Source organism: Oxyura jamaicensis, chromosome 14 (assembly GCF_011077185.1).
Source record: "Oxyura jamaicensis isolate SHBP4307 breed ruddy duck chromosome 14, BPBGC_Ojam_1.0, whole genome shotgun sequence".
In the NCBI taxonomy this organism is placed as follows: domain Eukaryota; kingdom Metazoa; phylum Chordata; class Aves; order Anseriformes; family Anatidae; genus Oxyura; species Oxyura jamaicensis.
The window spans coordinates 9,734,830-9,756,434 of NC_048906.1; the positions used below are offsets into that span (position 1 = coordinate 9,734,830).

The 21,605-nt window shown below is 39.8% G+C and overlaps 1 protein-coding gene across 1 annotated transcript in view; it reads right to left on the bottom strand.

Annotated features, from left to right (window-relative positions):
* The window catches only part of BMERB1 (bMERB domain containing 1), a 50,297-nt gene that overhangs the window by 11,097 nt on the left and 17,595 nt on the right, over window positions 1–21,605 (bottom strand). The window contains exon 2 of the mRNA XM_035339206.1: window positions 14,266–14,389. Coding sequence (XP_035195097.1) covers window positions 14,266–14,389 — 124 coding nt within the window. The remainder of the gene's footprint in view (window positions 1–14,265; window positions 14,390–21,605) is intronic.

The following is a 21,605-nucleotide window of genomic DNA, read 5'->3' on the forward strand; positions in this document are numbered from 1 at the left end:
GCTTCCTGTGCACCTGCAGCACATTCAGGTTGTTCTGTGCTGGATGCAATAGGATCCCTATAGATATAGCATGGCATGGGGTACTGAAATAACATCCTCCAGGCCTGTTTAAGCAATCTGCAAAGCAGTTCAAGACATATGCATAAAATTTGCAATATAAACACAACCTTTGCTGAACTCTCAGTCCTCTGGAATAGACAACACATCCTTCCCAGTTCATGCAAAACCATTTTTGATGGTTGTAGAAAAACCATCAGTAAACCAAACAGCAGTTAGAGTATGTCAGTTCCCCCCAAAGCTAAGCTTTAAACATCTGCCCAGCAATCTTAAACATGAGTTATGAGGATGGTAAAACATTTCTCTTATTAATAGCCCAAATCCATTCCTTGGGTCGTTGCAATAGGATTGGAGTAGGGCTGAATTCTCTGTGTGTTTTCATGTATTTGTGATACACCATCTGATTTTTTCCTTTTCTGATTCTTGATGGCTTACTGCAAGGAGCCTTCTGTATGCTTGGTGATATCACGGAAGCATGCATTATTGTTTTTCCTCTTAGTATTTCAAGCTGTATTATCAAAACCTAAAAGCAGACTCTGTCCAAAAAAAAAAACAAAAAGATAAAATACTCATAACGAATAAACAGTGCGAGCAAAAGATTTTCTAAACATGTCACAAAATGACAGGAAAATAAGTGGGTTGGAAGAGCCTGCAATAATCGGGCATGGTGACTCAGCCCTGATGCATGTTTCTTTGGTCCAGTTTCCAGGAGCAGAGCGCTCCGAGCGCTGTCATTGCCACAGGAGCCCCAGGTGAGGTGCCAAGGTGAGTCACCTCTGCCGGGCACCATCTGGGCCGAGGGGGAGCAGGGCAAGGAAACAGAAAGAGGAGACCTCCCATTCAGCTGTGCTCTGGCAGGTCTCAAAGGCTGGGGAAGGTAACAGCAGGCAGGGACGGATTAAAAAAGAAATGTTCTGTACTGGACGTGGAAGGAGCGTTTTGTTTTGTTTAATAGAAATTATTCCAGGACAGCTAAATTATTCCTTTTTATTCTAGCTGGGGAAGAAAACCTGACTCCCTAGTATAAAACTCAGGTACCATCTACAGCTATGCTTTCTTCAAGAAGAAAAGCAAAAATGATAGTAAAATGCAATAGGAAAACCACTAAATGCTCACCATAATGGTCAGCCAGAAAGAAAAAGAGGTGGCCAACCAGTCTGTCAAATGCTTAAAATTTGTAAGAGCTATTAATAACTGCTACAAAACCATCAATATATTTTCCATTGATTTTAGGAGAGCAGAGCAGTTCAGCTTCTCTAGAGAGCTGCTACCTTTGCTGAATGACTTTCGAAGACAGAAAAAGATCTGTGCTCCCTCTGGCATATCTTGGGGAGCGGGGGGGTGGGGCGGGGGGGAGGGGTGAGATTATGTTTTCTGTTATTGCATTAAAGTGCTTGAAGATAAAAAAAAATGTAGAGTGGATTTTGTTGATTTCTTTCCTTCTCTTTCAAGAGGGTTTGCAAGCACTTAGATTATTTTTAGTTGTTTTAATGTATCCCCATCCCAGAAGGAAAATGCTCATAGTTGTTAGAGTTCTTGAAGACTTTGATAGTGCACGCGTAAGAGATGGCCCATGAATCAGCTGTCATGCCAAATCACAAGTTGACATGAGTACATGGATCTGGAGAAGGTATTCTTATAGGGATAGGTCATCTCCTTGGTGGTGTCACCAATGAATGCGCTGAACACCAGCCAAGCACAGCCAGAAGTGATGGAGGAATCTGGCTGACTGAAGTAAAGAGCTATACAGAAATAGAAGAAGAGATTTGCTACAGACAGAGATTGCAAAGTGTAGTCAAGCTGCAGATTTGTTAAAGTGAGGACTGAGGTGTCAGGAGGATGCCTTCAGAGACTGCAGGTATTTAAGGCCTTCATGACGCTGTGGGGAAACAGGAATGGTGAAAGTATTCTGGGAATAGATGGAAACAAGAAGTTTAAGTATGTCCCTCTTCTATGTTTGACCTCATTTTGTCCCTGTCAACTTATCTTAGTTTCTTAAAGCTCCTAATTATTAAGCTGTGAAATCACAGACGACATTTAATGAATATAGCACACGTTTTCTGAGTCATTATGGTACGTGTTTATCACCTTGTTATTTAGCTCAGCACCTGGTGCTGCTCACTCTGGAAGACACAGAGCTGGCAATTAAGATAACAGATTGCTGACCAGCCTGCTTGGCAGGTTACAAATCAAAATCCTATGATTAACTTTAACTATTAAAATAAGTGAGTCTGTATTTTCTAGTTAAGAGCACTCTCCAATGGACAGAAGCACTGGACTGCCATGTTGTAAAGTTACGTTGTAATTCAACTGTCTTTTCATTCAACTGAAGATGGCAGGACTTGAAAATCCCAGTCCCTGGATACGTATTTAAGGCGTATTTCAGAGATATTCAGAACAGTGTCTACAGAAGCTGTCTGTATTTCATTCTTACTGACATTGTTAAATTCTCTTGAGCTTGGCCATCTCCTGTGCCAGTTATGAAGTTTTACTGTCAGCTTCAATAGTAACAAGAGAAGGACCTTTCCTGGAAATGCTGCAGTGCGGAAGGAAATATTTCTATCTGTGACAAAAACTGTCTAATCTAATTTATCTAAAAACATAAAATAGAGTTGTTGGATTTAAATTCAGAAGTATCTAAGCCCCACCACAGCAGCATACAGAAGACTGAACATTAAAAGCACAGGGCCAACTTCTGTATGCAGTTGGTCTGGTAGCTGGTACTTAAACTGGTCTGGTAATTTTATTTTTTGTTACTAGGCAGTAGAAGTAGGAACCTCTAGTTTTGGCCATGTATCATTTTTAGCAGAATCAATGTTAACTTTTCTTCTTAATTTACCTCCATATTTGACCTTTTCTTATTTTTAAAAGCAGAAGAGCAACTATTATGTACCAAAGCTGAAAAGAATATAAAAGTATCTGGTATAAAATTAAACACTGGCAGCCAGTCCATCTCAGGAGTTTCCAATTCACTGCTGAATCACAGCTGATCTGTACTCTCCTATTTATAGCAGAAGACAAATGAGAGAGATCACAGAGAGATCACACAGCAAGAGTTGTATGTTATTACAGAGCATCTTCACCAAGTGGAAAATCAACCATGCAAAAGGGTGGGCCACAATATTGTTGTGAGTACTGTATATGCATATGTTAAGCATATATGATCTTATAACACGTTATCTATCAATGGAAATCACTCTGTTCTCTGATCATGGAAACCAGAGCACAGGTAGCTGAGAACTGAGAATTCAAGAACAATTTGCTATGAAAAGTTACATTTGGAAATACAGTGTTAAATTACTGACCTAAGAATGACTAATTCAAAAGATTAAATATGGCCAGAGCTGCTTCCTCTTCTATTAACAGCAATTTGTGACAACCACAACTTCTATTCAGTGCAGAAAATGTTATTTAAAGTTTCTATTAAATAATTACTTTCCTAGCTGCCCAATAGAGATAGTAATGTGAATTCCTCCTTTTGCATTTTTTCCTAAGATGCAAATATATTAACTAACAGGTACCAAGCCTACAACTCATTAAATACTTTGCTAATTATGTTTATCATTATACAACAATACAAAAATATTTTTATTTTCTGAGTATTTTAGCATAGTATTTTCACTGCCACGCAGTTGAAATTGTAATGTCATATTTTCCTCTGCAATCGATTGTGATTAAACAGGGCAAAGGAGATGAGTCTGCAGAGAGATAAATGTGAACAAAGGGATTTTTCTTGCCTCTCTGAGAGCTAACTTGTATTTACACTTCCATCTTAAAGTGCACAATCTGGAACTTTGCAATTCCGTCTGGAAGTTGTGCTCCTGAGGCTTCCAGGCTCCCACCTGTAGAGCTGGGGACTCATTAGAGCTGGACTTTTCAGGAGTTCCCAGTCCTACAATGGACACACTGACCTCCTTGGGGCTTCCAAGTCCATGGCAGTCCCCTAGAAATGCTGTCCCTAATCTCAGAAGCCTTAAGCTCTCTGTGTCTGGCAACTTCTATTACAGGTACCTGGCTGGGACACTTCCCAGCTTACAGTTTCCTTGTTATTCCCTCAAAGAGGCTGGGTATTTACAGGTGAAACACCATTGCAATGTGCTTGGGATGGGAAAGGTGAATGAAAAATAGAGTCACAGCCACGAATTAACCCTATCTTGCAGAACAGCGTGTATCACACCAGGCTATGCTTATGGGACAGCCGTATAAACGGTATCCCTCATAAAGCTGGGCTGGGTATTTTCCTTTACGGGATTAGCCCACAGCCTGACACGTATATTTATTGAAAAATATGCATCACACAACTGTCTCCTTCTCTATAGTATCCCAGAATGCTCTGTTCCTAGAACAAGATAGAATCTGAAAAGAAAAAAAGAAAAAAAAAACAGGAAGGAATTCATAGCAAGTTATATTGCATAGCTAAAATTATACAACTCTATTCATGACAAATATATATATATATATCTGTTTTTGTTGGTGGTGTTGCTTTGCACTGTAGTAACAGCTAGATGCGAAATCAGAGAAAAGTACTCAGTGTTGTACATAGAAGTAGTCTTAAGAGAATTCCATGCTTAGCCTTAGAGGAGAGAAAAGAGAAAATACACAGAACAAATAAAAAGTAGCAGGGAAAGAATCAAAACTAGCCAAAAAAGCAAAAGGTGGAACATCTGCTTAGCAATATATAACCAGCAAGTGATTACCACTACCCACACCCTTGACATTTGGTGCATGTTTTTACACCTCTCCCTCCTTCTCATACTCACCCAGTGTGATGCTCATTGTGTGTCACTCTTGCCACCTGTGGCATTAAGCCACTGAAAATTAACAGTTGATGCTACATTCATGAGTCACTAGAAACAAAGTATTTGGTTGAAAAATTAATTAAAATTTAAAATGAACTTCATTCATACAATGGCAACAATCACTGCAGCCTTTTCTCACTTCAGAATGGAGATATTCTGCTTACGCAGGCTCGTTTGCACAGCAGTACTTTTCAAATTTAGCCAGTAAGGAAAGAGAGAGACTGTTCCACGTTCCCATTTTGTGTGAGTCTAGGATATTTACTGCACCCATTCCAAATTAAAACACAGGCTTTCTCATTCATTTTATTGAAGGTAATCATAACCAAATGAATTAAACTCTCATTTCTGCAGTTCTTGTATAGCTTCGCTTTACAGTGACTGCATAAAACTGGGCAATCAGCAGACATACCTTTAGAGAATCACAGAATCATAGAATGGTTTTGGTTGGAAGGGCCTTAAATCCCATTCAGTTCCAATCCCCTTGCCGTGGGCAGGGACACCTCCCACTACATCACGGTGCCCAGGGCCTCGTCCAACCTGACCTTGAACACCTCCAGGTATGGGGCATCGACAGCTTCTCGGGGCACCCTTTTCCATTGCCTCACCACCCTCTGAGTGCAGAATTTCCTCCTAACATCTAATCTAAACCTCCCCTCTTTTAGTTTAAAACCATTCCCCCTAGCCCTATCAATATCTGCCCATGTAAAAAGTCATTCTCCATCTTTAAGTATCTTTAAGCTCCCTTTAAGTACTGAAAGGCTGCAATGATGTCTACACGGAGCCTTCTCTACTTCAGGCTGAACATCCCCAGCTCTCTCATTCTTTCTTTATAGGAGAGATGCTCCAGCCCTCTAATCAATTTCATGGCTTCCTCTGGACCTGCTCTAAGAGCTCCACATCCTTCTTGTGCTGGGGGCCCCAGACCTGGACGCAGAGCTCCAGGTGAGGCCTCATGAGGGCAGATCAGAGGGGGACAATCCCTCCCTGCCCTGCTGGTCACACCTCTGTTGATGCAGCCCAGGATGCAGTTGGCCTTCTGGGCTGCAGGCACACACTGCTGGCCCATGTTGAGCTTTGCATCACCCAGAACCCCCAAGTCCTTCTTTGCAGTACAACAAACCTTGCTATACTTCAACATACCAATAAGCTGTCAATATTACAAAAGACATAAGGGTAAGAATCCTATCTGACCTCCGTTGTGTGTTACTATCCTTAAGAACAACTTTCAGTATTAATTTTTCTCCATAATGAATTTACCCTCAATTTTAAATTCCACCATTATGTCCAATAAATATAATATAGACTAACAAACATGACTTACTATCCCACCCGTACTACTGGCAATAGGTACATCAATGTCATTGCAGCAAAAGAGATATTTCTTGATTTTTTTTTTTTTTTGTGAAGTGGGAAAAGGATAAAGATTAAAAAGGCAAAGTAAGCCTAATTGGAAGAAAAACAAACAAAAACCACCAAGCATTAATTATTTTCGCTGGCCTGCTAATGAAGCTGTGGGGCTGCTATCAGGAGTTTATTACCAGGGCAATGTCAAGCTGCAGCAAACGTATCTACGTAAAAGGTAATTGTTCCTGAGATTTTAAGTAAGCAAACATAATAATGTAAAATGGTCTGAAAAACAGAATGGATCTATGGAGAATTTGGATGATGTAGATGTTATGAGCACTCTGGAGATGAGGGAGTCATCTAATAGTGTATGGAGAGTGTACAAAGACAATGACCAATTTTAATTCTAAGTCATTGTGGGGGTAAATCTGGCTTTTTCAGTGTTAGTTTAGCACTGTAATAACCACACAGACATTAAGAAAACATTGTGTGTATTATATTGGTAATATTTTTACCAATAAAACAAGGTTAATGAGGTAAGTAAAATTATTTTCAATAATCACCTAGAGCAAACTAACAGGACTTACTATTTAATATGCTATATGCTCTGTACATTAAAGAATTGCCATTCAATATTGCCCACATGGCAGAAATAACCACTCCCAAGATAGCTATCACAGGCAGAAGCAGCTTCCACAGTTTTAGTTCAAGGTCATCCAATATAGCTGGCTTCAAGTTTTGTTCTCCATCTGGAAGGCCAGCAGTATCAGGCACTGGCAGATTTCCCATGGAGCATGTTTCATGATGACAGGGAATGCTATTTTATAAGAACTCAGTGCCTTTTCTGTTCACAGCCATAGGCAGTAACTGTGGATGATAAAATCTCACCTATGCTATTAATATTTACTGGGTCAGAATATGGTAATATATTTTTAAATGCACGGATTCTGCAGAACAAATGATTCTGAACTTCAGTTTTTTATCTGTTCCTGTATCACATAGTAGTCGGAGGTTTTGCTGCCTGTCCATCCATCAGCTGAATGGAGCCAACACATGCATTATCCATTTTTACAATCATGTCTTTCAGTGTGGTAGATTTCTATGCTCTGCAGTGATATGAATCCTAACTGCTTCTGAAGCCACACAAAAGTATCCATAGCAGTAACACATTAAATGTGCAAGGTGGAGGATGCTGCATGAGCAGCTCCCTTGGCTTCTGGGTCTGTTATCTCACCATAAAAGAAAAGGGAAAAAAAAAAAAAGGGGGGGGGGGGGGGGCCAAAAAAAAAAAAAAAAAAAAAGGAAGTGGTACAGGAGAAATTCAAAGGCAGACAGAGTGTACATGTTCTGAAGTGGTATGTTTGCTTTCCTTAGCAGGAAAGACAGATTGGAAATCTACAGTTTGACCCAAAACTCATATTACAGAGAATGTTTTAGGAAATGAGCTGAGAGAAGCATGAGAAGAGAATGAGAGGGAATGCCATGTAACTATAAATTGATGTTTTTATGTACATATTGTCTCCATTTCAATATGGGCTGAGTCCTCAGCTTTTCTGAAAATAAACCCAGAAGAGCTGGAGATAGTAGATGATGGCTTTAAGCTGTGTTTTCATTTCCTGGGCAGGTCGGAGGTGGTCATAACAGTTCCTAGCATAATTTAAAGAAATTTCACAGTATCAGCAGATAATTGTGCATAGATATTTGTCTCAGTTAAAATATGATAGTATAATGTAAATTGGGGCATTATCTAATTGAGGAAAGCTTGCTTTTATAATCTGAAAATTTGCTCCAAATAAACTTGAGGTAATTATCCATAGCAAGAAGTTATTCAGCTGGAAATAACGTGGACATCCTTTATATGAAGAGTACAGCTGTCTTCAGCTGCCCTCCTTTTTCTTAAAGGATGAAACAATAGAAGGGATCAAGCAAAGGATAGGCTGACAAAGGCTAATACCTTACTTGCAGTTTGCACCAAGCTCTGAGAAACATCATGACCCATTAAGTGATTGTTTCAGCTGATTCTGCTTCCTGTATTTCTTTGTAGTGTTAAAAAGAAAAATACAAATAATCAGAAAGCTAGCCTCTTTTGTACACAGTACGAAGATGAAATATTCCTCTGTGGTATAAAGCATGTAATCTGTATAATTGATAGAAGAGTTCAGCTACTTCCATTGCCTTTCAAATCACAACTTTTTAGGGTTCAGGTTTCAGGATAAGAACATAATCACTCTGCCATTATATGCTGAATTTTATTGAACTTCGCTAAGCAAATTAAAATCCCACATTTTGCAATATTTTTGTCAATAAAAAAGGATCACAAATTTCAGAGTTTGACAAACTCACACTGTTCAAATGTATTTTGGTTTTCAAGTGCTTTATTTTTTATTACTGAGACTTGTCTCACATTATGTTTAGCACACTAGCAAGATTTTTCTAGTTCTGTCTGGAAGGCAGACACATAAGAGTAGAAAGAAGTCTAAAAGCAGTACAAAAAAGAGAACAACCACGTGTATTGAAACTGTATTTGCGGTCTTCACTTAAAAATGCTGCTATTTCGTTTTAAGACAGGAGAAATCATCTTTTTCCACTGTTCTCACTCTGTTCCGCATGTTTTGGGAAGTTTTTCTTTAGCATAGTGATACGCAGACCATGGAAGTATCTATATTTGTCTTTGAGAAAACAGCAAGTTTTTGGTCTGACACTGCAAACTTATAAATATTGCTCTGTGGAGCTATGGCCTTTACATGATTTGTGGGCTTGGTACAGGTAAAACTGCAACACCTTAAGGATGTTTTCTGAATTTTAAGATAATGTTGATGGATATAAGTCTATACCTGAATTATCCACTGGTCAGGGAAGATGCAATTTCTGGAAGCTGTCAGTAGTAGTCGTAGTCATCGGAGGTGGTCACTGGAAAAACATATTTTTTTGAGAGCCTTAGCTGGCAGCCCACAGCCCTCTGTGCCACACAGCCCAAGACATGGTAAAAGGTGTGAAGGTAGCTTGTGAGGAAGAAAAAAAAAATCCTCAGAACTACTGGAAGAGGAAGGTGGGTACCAGGGTATCAGTCTGTGTGTGATCCCTACAGGCTAGTCAGCCATTTTGTGCTGTGTGGTTGCGCTCCCACCAACTGGGCAGCCATTTTGTGGTGTGTGGTTGAGCTCCCACAGACTGGGCGGCCATTTTGTCTCATAGAAAGACACGGTGTTCGTTTGGCATATGAGATCTAGTAGGCAGGTAGTATTGCCTCCTGTGGCATCACAGTAGAAGGACTCTCTCTAAACTTGAAATATAAAAGGGTGTCCCTTATTAAAGGAATTTTTGCTGCCCTTTCCCTTCTTTAACCCAAATCATGACCCTGCAGGTAGGTGAGGTCTTTTGTGACTGATTTCAGTATCATTAGAGTGACTGCTGCTGACTGGGTACCCAAATCTCTTTCAAAAGGTGGAAACCTTCTTCCTGAAGAGATTAATCTTTCTGTGGCCCAGAGCAAAGATTGTAAGTAATTTTAATTTCCAGTAGAGCATAAAGTAACTTGCTTATTCAATGCCACCTTTGCAAAGAGGTGGAGCAAAAAGAGCAGAAATTCATTAAAAAAAAAAAAAAAAAGATATTTTAACTCAATACTCGATCACAGAAATGTATGTGAAATTTGTTCACATATAATTGAAAGTTTCTTCACTTTAATTTGAGAAAACTGAAAATCTGGGTCTGATGAATAACTGATATGTTTGATAGACATAGTCTAACAGATCAGATACTGAATAGAGCCTGCTTAGATTTATATCAGAAAAAAGACAAATATAGAGTGTTATATGACTTTGGAACACCACTGAGTATCACCGTTTAAGTCTGATACTATTAAATCCATCATTTATTTCTAAGCTTAATCCCACTGCCTGATTCTCCTCCTCTGATACTTTAGGTCTTGCTTTGACTTAATGATGATTAATTATCTGTCTTTTATTTCTTCACCATCCCACTCTTTCTTTCATCCCTACAGAGTGACCCTTCTAAAGCTTTTAAGAGGAACCATTCAGTAAAGATTTCTAGCTACTGAAGTGTTACCAACTGTGAGTACTGTAATGTAACATTTGTGTAGTGATGGAAGAACAACATACTTCATTTTATCCTTTTTGTTGTCCTTCTGGACTCCATTAGTCATTGGTGTTATTTTGTTCAGTGGGGGAAGGTAATATGTACCTCACAACATTAACACCAACTAAAATAAGGCCTCAGTGTCTTAACTTTCAAAGCAAACAAAGTTATCTATGTGTCTTGCTAAATATTCCCTCACTGGAGTTCATGTTGCTTTGAAGAGAAAACGATCTTTGAAAATTTGAGAGACATATAGATAACAGCTGAGAAACTGCCTTAAAGAATATTACATTATATTAATGATCTTGCGTAGCAGCAGGAAATTTTAGCTGCTTCATGCACAGAAGACTGAGAAAATGCAAACTGACTCCAGGCCTGCTGAGTATCCACACCCTGCTAGGTTTTGTTAGTTTGTTTTTGTACTGCTTGCTATGTTAACCTGGAGCATTTATCTGCCAAATGCCGTTATTTTATGGCTACTGCATTTGTTTGAGCAAAATGTTGACATAACTGTTGGAACATAACAAGTCTTGTTGCAAAGCTGTTTCAAACATCAGAGAAGGTGAGTTTTATTATTGCACTTTGGTCTGCTTTGTGCATCTTCAAGGTAAACAGTAATTTCAGTTAGCAGCCAGAGCAACTTCCTTCCATAGATTAAACCTCCATGGCTCTGACAGGGAAAAAGCTTGCTCTAATTTCTGTCAACAACAGGTCTGGCTTGGGGTGTTTTGTTTCCTTATTTTTAAGATTTTTAAGAGTGTTAAAATATGGTGTCTGTATAGTGAAGAAAGAACTGTGGTAGTTGCTGGTGTGTGAAGTAAAGCTGACAGGCCACATGCCCCCAACAGGAGAGAGCCACAGCAACCATTAGGGCTGGTGATACACTCAGAGCATAAACCCTCTAGCTTATTCCTTTTTTTTTTTTTTTTCTCCTTTAAATAACAGCTACAATATACTTTGTCCTAGCTTTAGGATCTGGCTACATGTGAATGCAAAAAATAAGTAATACAGAGAGACAGTGAGAAGAATGAACCATTATTTTTTAAAAAGCAGCTAGAGATGTAATCTGTGGCAGGATGTGTAACTGTTACAGAATTATTGCATCGTATTGTTCATGCTTTTGTAAGAACAAAATAACACCCAATTTAAATGAAGAGAAATTCTATTCTGTTGCTAACATGAGAGAAAAAACAGCAAGAATACAAACATACCACACATTGTCTCTGTTACTATATGTATGTCTTTAATAGAACAAAAGGCTAAAGTGGGCATACAAACTAAAGTGATCTGGTTCTCATTAATGCTATCTTCAATTCAATGCTCTGGGCAGAGGTGTAGCAGTACTAGTTGGCAGCCACACGTTCAAAGCCAAGTGAGATGTAAACCTTTCTGACACAGCGCAGTTTCATGTAGTTGGTTTTATAGGTCACTCATTGGAGAATCTAGTCCTGTCAAGAGAAACTAATTACTAAAATTCATGACCTACATACAGACTTCTGGTCTTGGTATACTGGCAATCCACTACTTCAGGAAATAACTGAAAGCAGTAAATATGACCACATATAAAGTCTTCCACAGTATGTCTATGAATGAGAGTTTATGTAATGTGCCTAGTTAAACAGGTACAAAACTTGGACCACTGAGGTAACTGTGATTTGTGCTGTTAATCTCAGCAGGAGGTTAATGTATTCAGGTTAATATATGTTGTTAAAAGACAAATACAGCTGAGCCCGTCACTGTAAACTACTCAGAATGAAAGGCAGTAAAGAACAGCTGCTGCTACACTAGTTGGGCACCACTAGCAACATCCTTTCCATTCACCTTTATTGTCAGGAATAAAATGTAAAAACGTTTTTTAAAATGACACAAAAGTCAAATAGATAATTTTTGGACTCTTAAAGGGTATTAAGGGAAGCATGTTCTAATTCTGGAGGTCTTTGTGTGAGAGGGACTGCTTTTTGTTTCAAATATAGTGCAGCCAATATGAAGAACTTGCTTGTTGTAATTGGGCTTAGAAAGATGAGAAGCCTACAGGGGGCTTTCAAAATCATGATCAGTTCATTCTTGGGTTGCAAGCAGAGTGCCGGTGCAGATGTATCTCACCATTTTACTCAGTGGTGTTAACAAACTGAATTTTACTGCCTCAATGATTAATGAGCAGAGCCAGGACATTGTGTCACAGAGAAGGGAGGAGTCAGGCTAGAAACGTGGGTGAACATCCCTGGAACAGTTGGTGTACTGCTGCTGAAGGAATGAGAGGGGCTGTGGCACAGACCTCAGTCCTTGCTGAAGGCAGTGGCAGCAGCAACCAGCTTAGCTTTCCAGGACTTATGAAATACAAAGTAGTGGAGCCATCTCTGACAGTTGCTGCCTCTGTCACCTGCCTGTTTTGCTAATACCTAGGGCCAGCCTTAGTGGAGACTTTGATATAGCTGTTCAGAAAAGCTTTCCTCACTCGGACAGTGGACAGCTGGGGAGTCCTCCTGGGTAGCTCTAGGCAGGGTGTGTTTGGATATCTAAGGCATGAAGAGCACTGTGCAGAGAATGAATGTCAGTTACATTCCCTTTTCAATAACCAAGCTCCTCTGTGTTCAATTCATTACTGAAATACCTGCCAAGCAGTAAGAGCGGTAAGTGTGATGAGTGTGAGCACAGGGGAAATGAAAAGAACAGACTGGATACAAGAACAAACAGAACAAGGGAAGAACATGCACAAGTATGACAAGCTGGTGTCTGCCATGGCTTTCATTCACTGGGACAGTTTATTTCTGTCCCAGTGCTTTGTTTGATATAGAAAATGTCAAGAGAACTGCAGGGTTCAATGATGTGGCTTTTTCAGATTAAATTTGTGTACAAGCCAATTATCAAGTACTAACTTGATTACCAGGAGCAAGTTTGACAAAACTGGCTTTGTTTACATTATTTTTAGCACTACACCACTGTTATAGGTCAGAGTAACTGTAACCAGTCCTTATTTCCAAAGATCTCTAAGCACTGACTGTATATGTGCTCTGTGCTGTTTGCAGGTAAGGCTTCCTACTTCTGGCATCACAAGTAAGTCGGAGCACTGAAATTAACCTCCAGTAATAACAGTTAAAGTATCTTATCTTATTACCTTACAAGCCGAAGAGATGATCTCTGGGGGTCCCTTCCAACCAAAACCATTCTGTGAGATTTTTTTTACTGTTTTTTCCCTGGTAATGTAGCTTCCTTATTGCCAAGAAATGGCATTCAGCAGGTTTTTAGACCTACTGCAGTTGTTGGCCTGTCAGCAAAGGCACTAGTTTCTGATCTCCAATACTCAAAGACAGATGGGACTTCAAAATAACATACTCCCTATTAATAAATCCTTATCTTCTAAATTCAGTGATATAGGAATACAAACCGTACTGATTTCATCATCAGAATGGGATTAATATTCATTAACCTTTACTGCGGCTCCTATGCCTGACCCCTTTGGCAGTTTTGAAAATCTCTCATGGAATATAGCTATTTAATTTGATGCATCAGAATGTGTTTTGTGTTCAAAACTTAATAGCTTCCATTTAACAAATGTCAAACCTTGTCTGCTGTTAGTCCAGAACACAGTGTGCTCTCTTGTGACATGAGCTAAGACCACTAATGAAGTGAGGAGCAAAGCCTGAATTAGCTTCAGACAAATATTCCCACAACGGACTGAAGTCAGGTATAAAAATATGCTCTTTAGACACACACTTTGCTAAAGTTTCCTTTTGTAAGTAATAGATCCCTTTTATACAGTCTACAAATCATGCTGAATAAAAAAGGTAATTTCCTTTGCAACTACAAAAATCATTTCCCAGCGGCATTTTGCAAGCATTCACCTAGCTGGAATGCTCTTTATCTTTCTTCCTTTTAAAATGTCAAGCAGATAAAAGTCTTCTAAATAGCATCCTTTCCTATTTTGATTAATTTTGCATAGTATTTTCCCAGAAGAATTGATACTTACATAAACCTGAGTTCTGATTCTCTTCTGACTAAGACTTCCCGAAGTCTCTGGATCTTTGCCATCTCTAGCTCAATTTCCTCAGGCATCATTGTTGTTTCAGCCATTGAAATTATGTCAAGTTGATCTGTGTGTGAAAGAAGAGAGAAAATGAATGAAGCTAGTCCAATTGTCCTAACAGGGTTTTTTTAGGAATGTGAATTTAATCACAGAGCTATCTGGCTACTGGGTAATTAATGCAAGTAGTGGAGAATAGCTGAGTGCTACATTGACTGCTTTTTTTATTGTTTTGCTTATTACTTTTGATGTAACCATTTTGCAGTCAAAGAATCCCTAAGCCAAAGTGACTTCATTTCTAGTCAGAATCCATCACACCTCTGGGGAATCCTAACCCAGTGTATAACTTGAGCTACTCGTCCTTCATTGGTATCACTACAAACTTTGCAAGTATAGCCATAGCTATAAAACTCACTCAGAGCAATTACTTGCAACTCTGGAGTCTTGTCTTGGCCCAAGTGCAGGCCATGTAAAAAGATGCAGGTTTCCCATTTTTAATTCTTGTAACTCTCTCTGTCATTCCACTATCGCAGTGTGAGCAACAGCCCAGACCCACTACAGAAGAGCCAAAGATGTGGATAGAAATGACACAGGGCCTGATCCTTCATAGTGCCCTCGGTAGGAACACTCAGCTGTGATTCATTTCAAACAAAATTTCATTTAAACAAGGTTTGAGACACTAATATGTTGAGTGTCTGCATATTTTGGTACCCAAATGCAGACATACCCCTGAAAGCAGGCCTGTTTCAGCCCTATTGGTTTCAAAAATAAAAAGTGGAGAGGTCAAAATGTGTCATCCATGACTAAGCAGAAAACAGGAGACAAAAAGCTGCTTGATTATTATGAGACAAATTCCAAAGTTTCTCATGACAGGCTAAGCTGAGAAGAATTTCTGACAGAAACTTGGAGTAGGAACAGAACTACAAAGTCTCAGCAAATATAAGCTCTGCATCAGTGTAGTTCACAAACAGCTGTTCTCTCAAAATGGAAGCAAATTAAAGAAATTCTGGAGGATATAAGGAAAATAAATTTGGCCCTAATGTTTTTATTTGCTTGTTTGTTGGTGTTTTTTTTATTATTATTATTATTTTTTTTTTTTTTTTTTTTATTTTTTTTCTCATGTTATCCTACTAGTATTGTCTGCTTTTTTTGGTTTCAGTTCGTAATGAAGAAAGTGGATAAATAAATACTAAAAAGTGACACAATCTCTCATGAGAGAACAGCCATTTCTCCACAGTTGCTTTTAAAACTCAGATTGCAAAACTGTTGGTAAAGTAAGGCTATCTTGTGTGTCTGAACACACAACTACTGCCTGTAGAAGATAGCATTTCCTACCAGAAATCACTGTGTTTGTTGGGGCATATATACTAGAGTTAGAGCCTACATGTCCTAAGAAGCATTGTTCCAGCTCTGTCGTTCATGGCTAGCTCCACAAGCACACAAGTCTTTTGAAATCCCAGCCACAAACTTAGATTTTGAAATAGAAGCTTAAAAACTTGGAGGCTCTAGACATGTTTCAGGAAGGGTGAGCCCCAGTGAAAACACCCTTAGGGACTGTATCAAGCCCCCCTCCCCTCACACCCTCAACCATGTTTGGGAATGAGGAACTAGAGTGAAGTCTGGAACTTAACAGCAGAGCACTTAACACGCTGTCCTACCACTAACAGGTGGTCACAATTATAATACAATACTTGAGATGTTTTATCAGACAGCATTTAAAAGAAACTAGGACAAAGATTCTGTAAGTGTAGTTCTGCCCCTTAAAGCCAATAATACCAGTAATTAGAAGGATAAGCCACAAATATATCATGCACACACACAGATATCATCATCAGATATACGCATATACATTTTTAAATTAGTTCTTGAGAGCTCAGGAAATAGGGAAAAAAATAAAAAAAAAAAAAAAAGGAAATGATTTATTTTCACTCTGCAACTGTAGCTGTAAGTGCCACAGTATTACCGCTTGGATCAAATCAGGTGTCATAATGTGATTTCAATAGTTCAGGAGGGGAATCATGGACAAACTTTATGCTGCACGTGCTTCGAGCCAAGGCAAGAATTATTGTGACAGCAGTAGTTTAGTCTGACCTCTTGCAGAACAGTCACAGATTCTCCTTCACATCCCACTCAACATGTGTTTGAACCAGAGAAAATAGTCTTGAAAGCTATCCAAAATCATGCAATGATTTCAAAATAATCCAAAATATGAGGAAGACACCATAGCCTTGAAAGTAGAGGGAAATAAATATAGAAACCATAAGATCATAGTTCACAACCTGTCTGTGAACTTAGAGATGCGGCTCAATACAGACATAGAAGGAGTAGTGAAGTTTATCTCCATAGCAGCACGTGTGCTGTGAGCATACTGTAAAGAACTTAATTTTCATAGAGATTTCAGACTGGAAGGACTATTAGGAAGAACTAGATGAAGGCAACTTGGAGACAAAGAAACAGGGCAGTTGACATAGGAAGGTATTTGAAGGTGAGAATACAGAGAACTAAGTATGGGATTCTGTGGTGCTGGAAGAGATTAACAGCCAATTCTAGATGGGTATGTATGGTCTTCCAAGGAGAAGGGACTGAAGGATATTGGCCCTGCTTTATGCATGTTCACTTGTACACTGTTAAGGAACAGAATCATTTTGCATCTCCAGCTTTATCTAGACCTCCCTTACTAACACATAAAGACTAAGTAAACTCCTTTGACAGCTGCTGATTTACTTTATATAGGTGAGTACCTAGGTCTGATAAACCTAACAATGCTGTGGTATGCCACCCACTTTGGCCCTCCCTATAGAGTACACATTTTTAAGGCAGGCAGTATTTCCTGAAAATCCTGAAACAGTAGAGCACAAATGTGCAGACACTCTGGAAATACAAGCCTCTGAAGAGATCAAGATTCCCACCTCACACCTTCACCTGTTTGTATATGAATTTCTCTTCTAACTTAGTGGATAATTGGCCTACCTGGCAGCAGCAATCCTAATGGATAATTATTGTTCAGAAAATGATTTGTGCTCCTGTGATGAAAGCTCTTGGGAAATAATATGTTAACATTGTTAAGGCTTCGAGTAAAGTTCTAGCTCTGCTGACACCTTTAGTGCTCTGAGACATGATTCTGAACAGCTTCACACAGAAGCCTCTTGCTTTTTCATAAAAGAAAGTAGAAACCTTTCATTTTATTTAGAGCTGGCATGCATTAGTCAACTATTTTTTCATGTATATTGTTATTACAGAAATCAAAGCTCTGTCTCTGGTAATGAGACAAAATTCATAAAGCGAACGTGGAGACAACACAGATTAGTCACAGCTAGTGACAGGACTGAACTATTCTCTGAGCTCTACAATCTCCAGGATAATTTTCAGTGACAAAGAAACAAGTAAAATATTATTACTGTACGCACAAAAGGATATTAACATGAAAATAATTGCTACATAGAAATGAAATTATCAAGCTATTACATATAATGAGCAGGACTGAAGAGGAAGCTACTTATGCATATTTTTGCTTCAATTTAAATGTAGACTGGTATAGTTAAACTGGGCATTAACTTAATGATCACACTGCATCCTCAGTGTGCCAGCCAGAAATGGAACATTAGCCACCTGTGATGAGAAGCAACAAAAAATAAAATGCCTATTGAGTTTTGGGTTTTGTTATCATAATCTTTGTCAAAGTCAGGGGCATGGTGAATTACATATCAGTAATGCAAACAGTTATGAACCCATGCGTTAGGAACCCAAAACTATGTCATTGTTATTCTGATAGTATCCTCATATTGACCAACAATCAGAACTCTCCCTGTAACAGTGCCTGATTTGCAGTAGAGGCAGTAAGAGCTGAGCGATGAGTTGCTTATGGATACACAGCAAGTCTGTGGCAGAGCCAAGGTCTACTGGATCTCAGCGTCTCTTCAGGACATCATTTATCCTTTCCCTCACTCACGAGTTTGCTGCACTTGGAAACCATCAATCACTCAGTCTTGAAGAATCTTGAAGAATCATCCCAGTCATTTAGCAACAGAGGAGTTCCAGCAAAGGTCCTTACCTTTGGGTAAGGTCCTTACCTAGGGTAAATACCCAGTTACCCTGCCACTTTTCTTCATCTTTGACATGAAGGAACTATCTTCAAGGAGACTCTGTTTAGTCAATCCATGATTTCTGAGAGCTCTTGAAAGGATTGCAGTGCAAACTAGTTGCAGGGCTTCATGAACGTAGACACCACTCAGCAACAAACCTGCTGCTTAGCCCACCCAGCTACAGTGTTTCAGTCGACAGTGATTTTAAGTCGTTGCTGTTCTAGACTGGATTTAAACTGAACAATTTGAGGCCTATTTTCACTCCCTTAAATTGTCCGATAATAAAATAATCTTTGTTAAAATACTGTTAATGGTTAAATTTTGTTCCAGATTTGGGTCAGCGCTGCTCTTTCTCAAGAACTGAATGAAATTCTTAAACTGATCTGTTTTCAATGAAGTATATTAAATGCTAATAGAGCAACTCCCAGTGCTGTTTCAGGTATCAAAATCAAGATTTTCAAGACCGCTATTAGTTGATGAGCCAAAGCAGAAGTAAGCAGGAGGCACAGGTTAGAGACAGATGAAAAGAGAACCAGATGGTACAACTTAAAAAGAGAACGCTAGGTGGAAACTGAAATAGTTCCATAAAGCAGAAAAATAAACTGGCATAGTACAAAATATTCCAGATAAAAAACGTTCATGTAAAAAGAACCAGCTTATCAGATTGTTCTTGCAGCTTGTCACTAGCTTGTCACCTGGAGGCATGACTGAGTAGTCTTGTAGCCAGGCCTTTTACTATACCATTTACTTTTGTCTCAAGTGTATTCAGAGGCTCACATACCATGGCGTTTGTTGGTGTTTTTTTTTTTCTTTTTAATTTAACTCATCTGGGGTAGGATGCAGGGGCAAATAACTAACCCATGCAAAAAAGCTACATCTAATTATTCATTCATAATCTACCCTGCTGCAGCATTCTATTACTGTGAATCCTAGCAATGATTAAATTTGGCATGTCTGTTGAATGGTGTTTTTAAATGTTTTATGCTGGAATTACCATATAAATATAGCCAATAGCTAAACACAGCACAAGCAGCTGCAATGTATTTTGTTCCTGGCTTCCCTGACAGGCAGGCATTTTAAAATGGGGAGACTGAGGAAAGGGTGAAGGTGGTACGGGACAGTTCCAGTGTGGATGCAACCTGACTGTCACAGCTCTGAGCGCATCCCACCACTCTGGGCTCTCAGGGCTGGTTTGGACATGGGGCAGGTGTTTGACCTTGAGAGGCCTCAGCAAAGGTTCCCCATCATTTTCCCTTCCTTTTGCTCAGCAGCAGATATCAAGCTGAGACTCTGCCCACTCACTCCCGCCAAGACCTGGACTTGACTTCCCACTTGGAGCTGCCTTGTCACTGGGGGTTTTGTCTGGAGATCTGTACTGTGGCTGACCCTGGGCATTGTCACCAGACCTGCTCTGTCCCCTTGCTCAGACGCCACTGGAGAGCACCCTTTCCAGTGAGGATGCTGCCCCTGCCTGCCTTGTTGTGCTTCAGCACAGGGCTCACCTCCACTATAGGGCTGCCAGCCTTTGTTGTACCCAGTGCTGATCCTCCCCCTACAGTTAGAAATGGAAATGGTCCTCATAACTGCAGCAAGCCTTGGAAAAAGGCTCATTTCATCAGGGTATCCCTTTCTTTTGATGATTGCTGGAAACATTCCAAGGGAATCTGCATATATAAATATAAAATATAGCAACCTGTATGAGATCACTGTACATCTGTTCCAAACAGCAGTGTGCAGCCATATTGACTGCTTCAATGTGCATTACATAAACTCTGTGCTTCACATTTTCTCCATCCGTGAACAGTGTTATGAAAAGTTCTGTACTGTCTGAGTCCCAATGCCTCTGTGATGAAGGCCCCCCTACACACATCCCAGGAGTCAGTCCTCTTCCTGCAGAGTACAGAATACAGACCAGTTCAGTGGGTTAGACTAGGAGATGCTGCAGGCTTCTCCCTCAGGGCAGTCTCTTCCCTCTACTTGTCACCTGGCCCTCCTGTTTCAGCTCTTGCACTGAAGACAGACCAGTGATGACAGCCAATTTAGTAAATGTTGGAGTCATGCTGCTGGTTGTATCAGGCCTCAGTAACCAGTTAATAGGCTACATCAAGGCAACAGGAGTGCACGTACCTGATGAGTTTTAACACTGGGAAATAGTAATCTCTAAAGATGGCACTAGTGTGCGGAGACTGGTACTGGAAGAGCAAAAATGTAATGTTCTACTGCCCTTATATGTGCTAAAGTTCTCAGAATCACTTTGCCTCCATCAATAGCACAGAATACTGGAGATGACAGAGTTGAATTTTGCTTCTGGAAGAAAGCTGAAGTCTTTTTCTTTCTCGTTGTGACTGTTACAGCTTTGGAATCCATTTTAATTCTTCTCCATGGGCTGAGCAACACCATTATTCATTTTGGAATCAATGACACATAGGCGCCATGAAATGCACTTTGAGCTTACACAGTCTGAGCAGGTATCCTTCTTAGGTGGCTAGATGTGCTTTGTTCTTGCAAATAATGGTGGCTAGAAACATTCTGACAAAACCGAGTCTACCAGTGGAATGGAGTTCAAAGTATTTGGGGGATATATTTTGGATTCAGTATGTTTACTATCAACTCAAAGGGAATTAACTATCTGTGCAAAGAGCCTGTTTTTCTGTCAGAGAATGGGGAATCAGAGCAGCCCTTGCAGTTCTGGAGATGTTGAATTCTCTGCCGCAGAACCAGAAAGCCCTGGAAGCAGAAGTTGCAACTGCAGTCCAGCTCCCAGGTGCACAGGAGGTAATCCTGGAGCCCTGAATTACTGGCTTGGACCAAGCATGAAAGCTTCCAACATCTTTGCCAGACAGCAGGGCACCTGGAAATCCCAAGGCTGTTTTTTCTCATGCTCCATGTCTCAGGGCAGACTTCTGGGCTGGTTGATTGGCCTTACAGCCTGGCTTCACAACAGGCAGCTGTGAAATCTGGCAGCCCTAAGGAACCCCTTTGGCAGGAAGGTGCCAGAGATGCATACTGAAGGCTGATTAAATGCCAGGATGTCAGGGAATGTCACAGTCACCAAATATCCCTGTTTCTGAACAGTCATTTGGGAAAGGAGAAAAAGAAAACGGGTGATATTCATGGGGAACAGTGGTGCATCTATATTTCCAGTAAACCTGATGTCAGAGTAATGGCCAAATCAGCTCTCCGGTGCTCTCCTTCAAGATCATT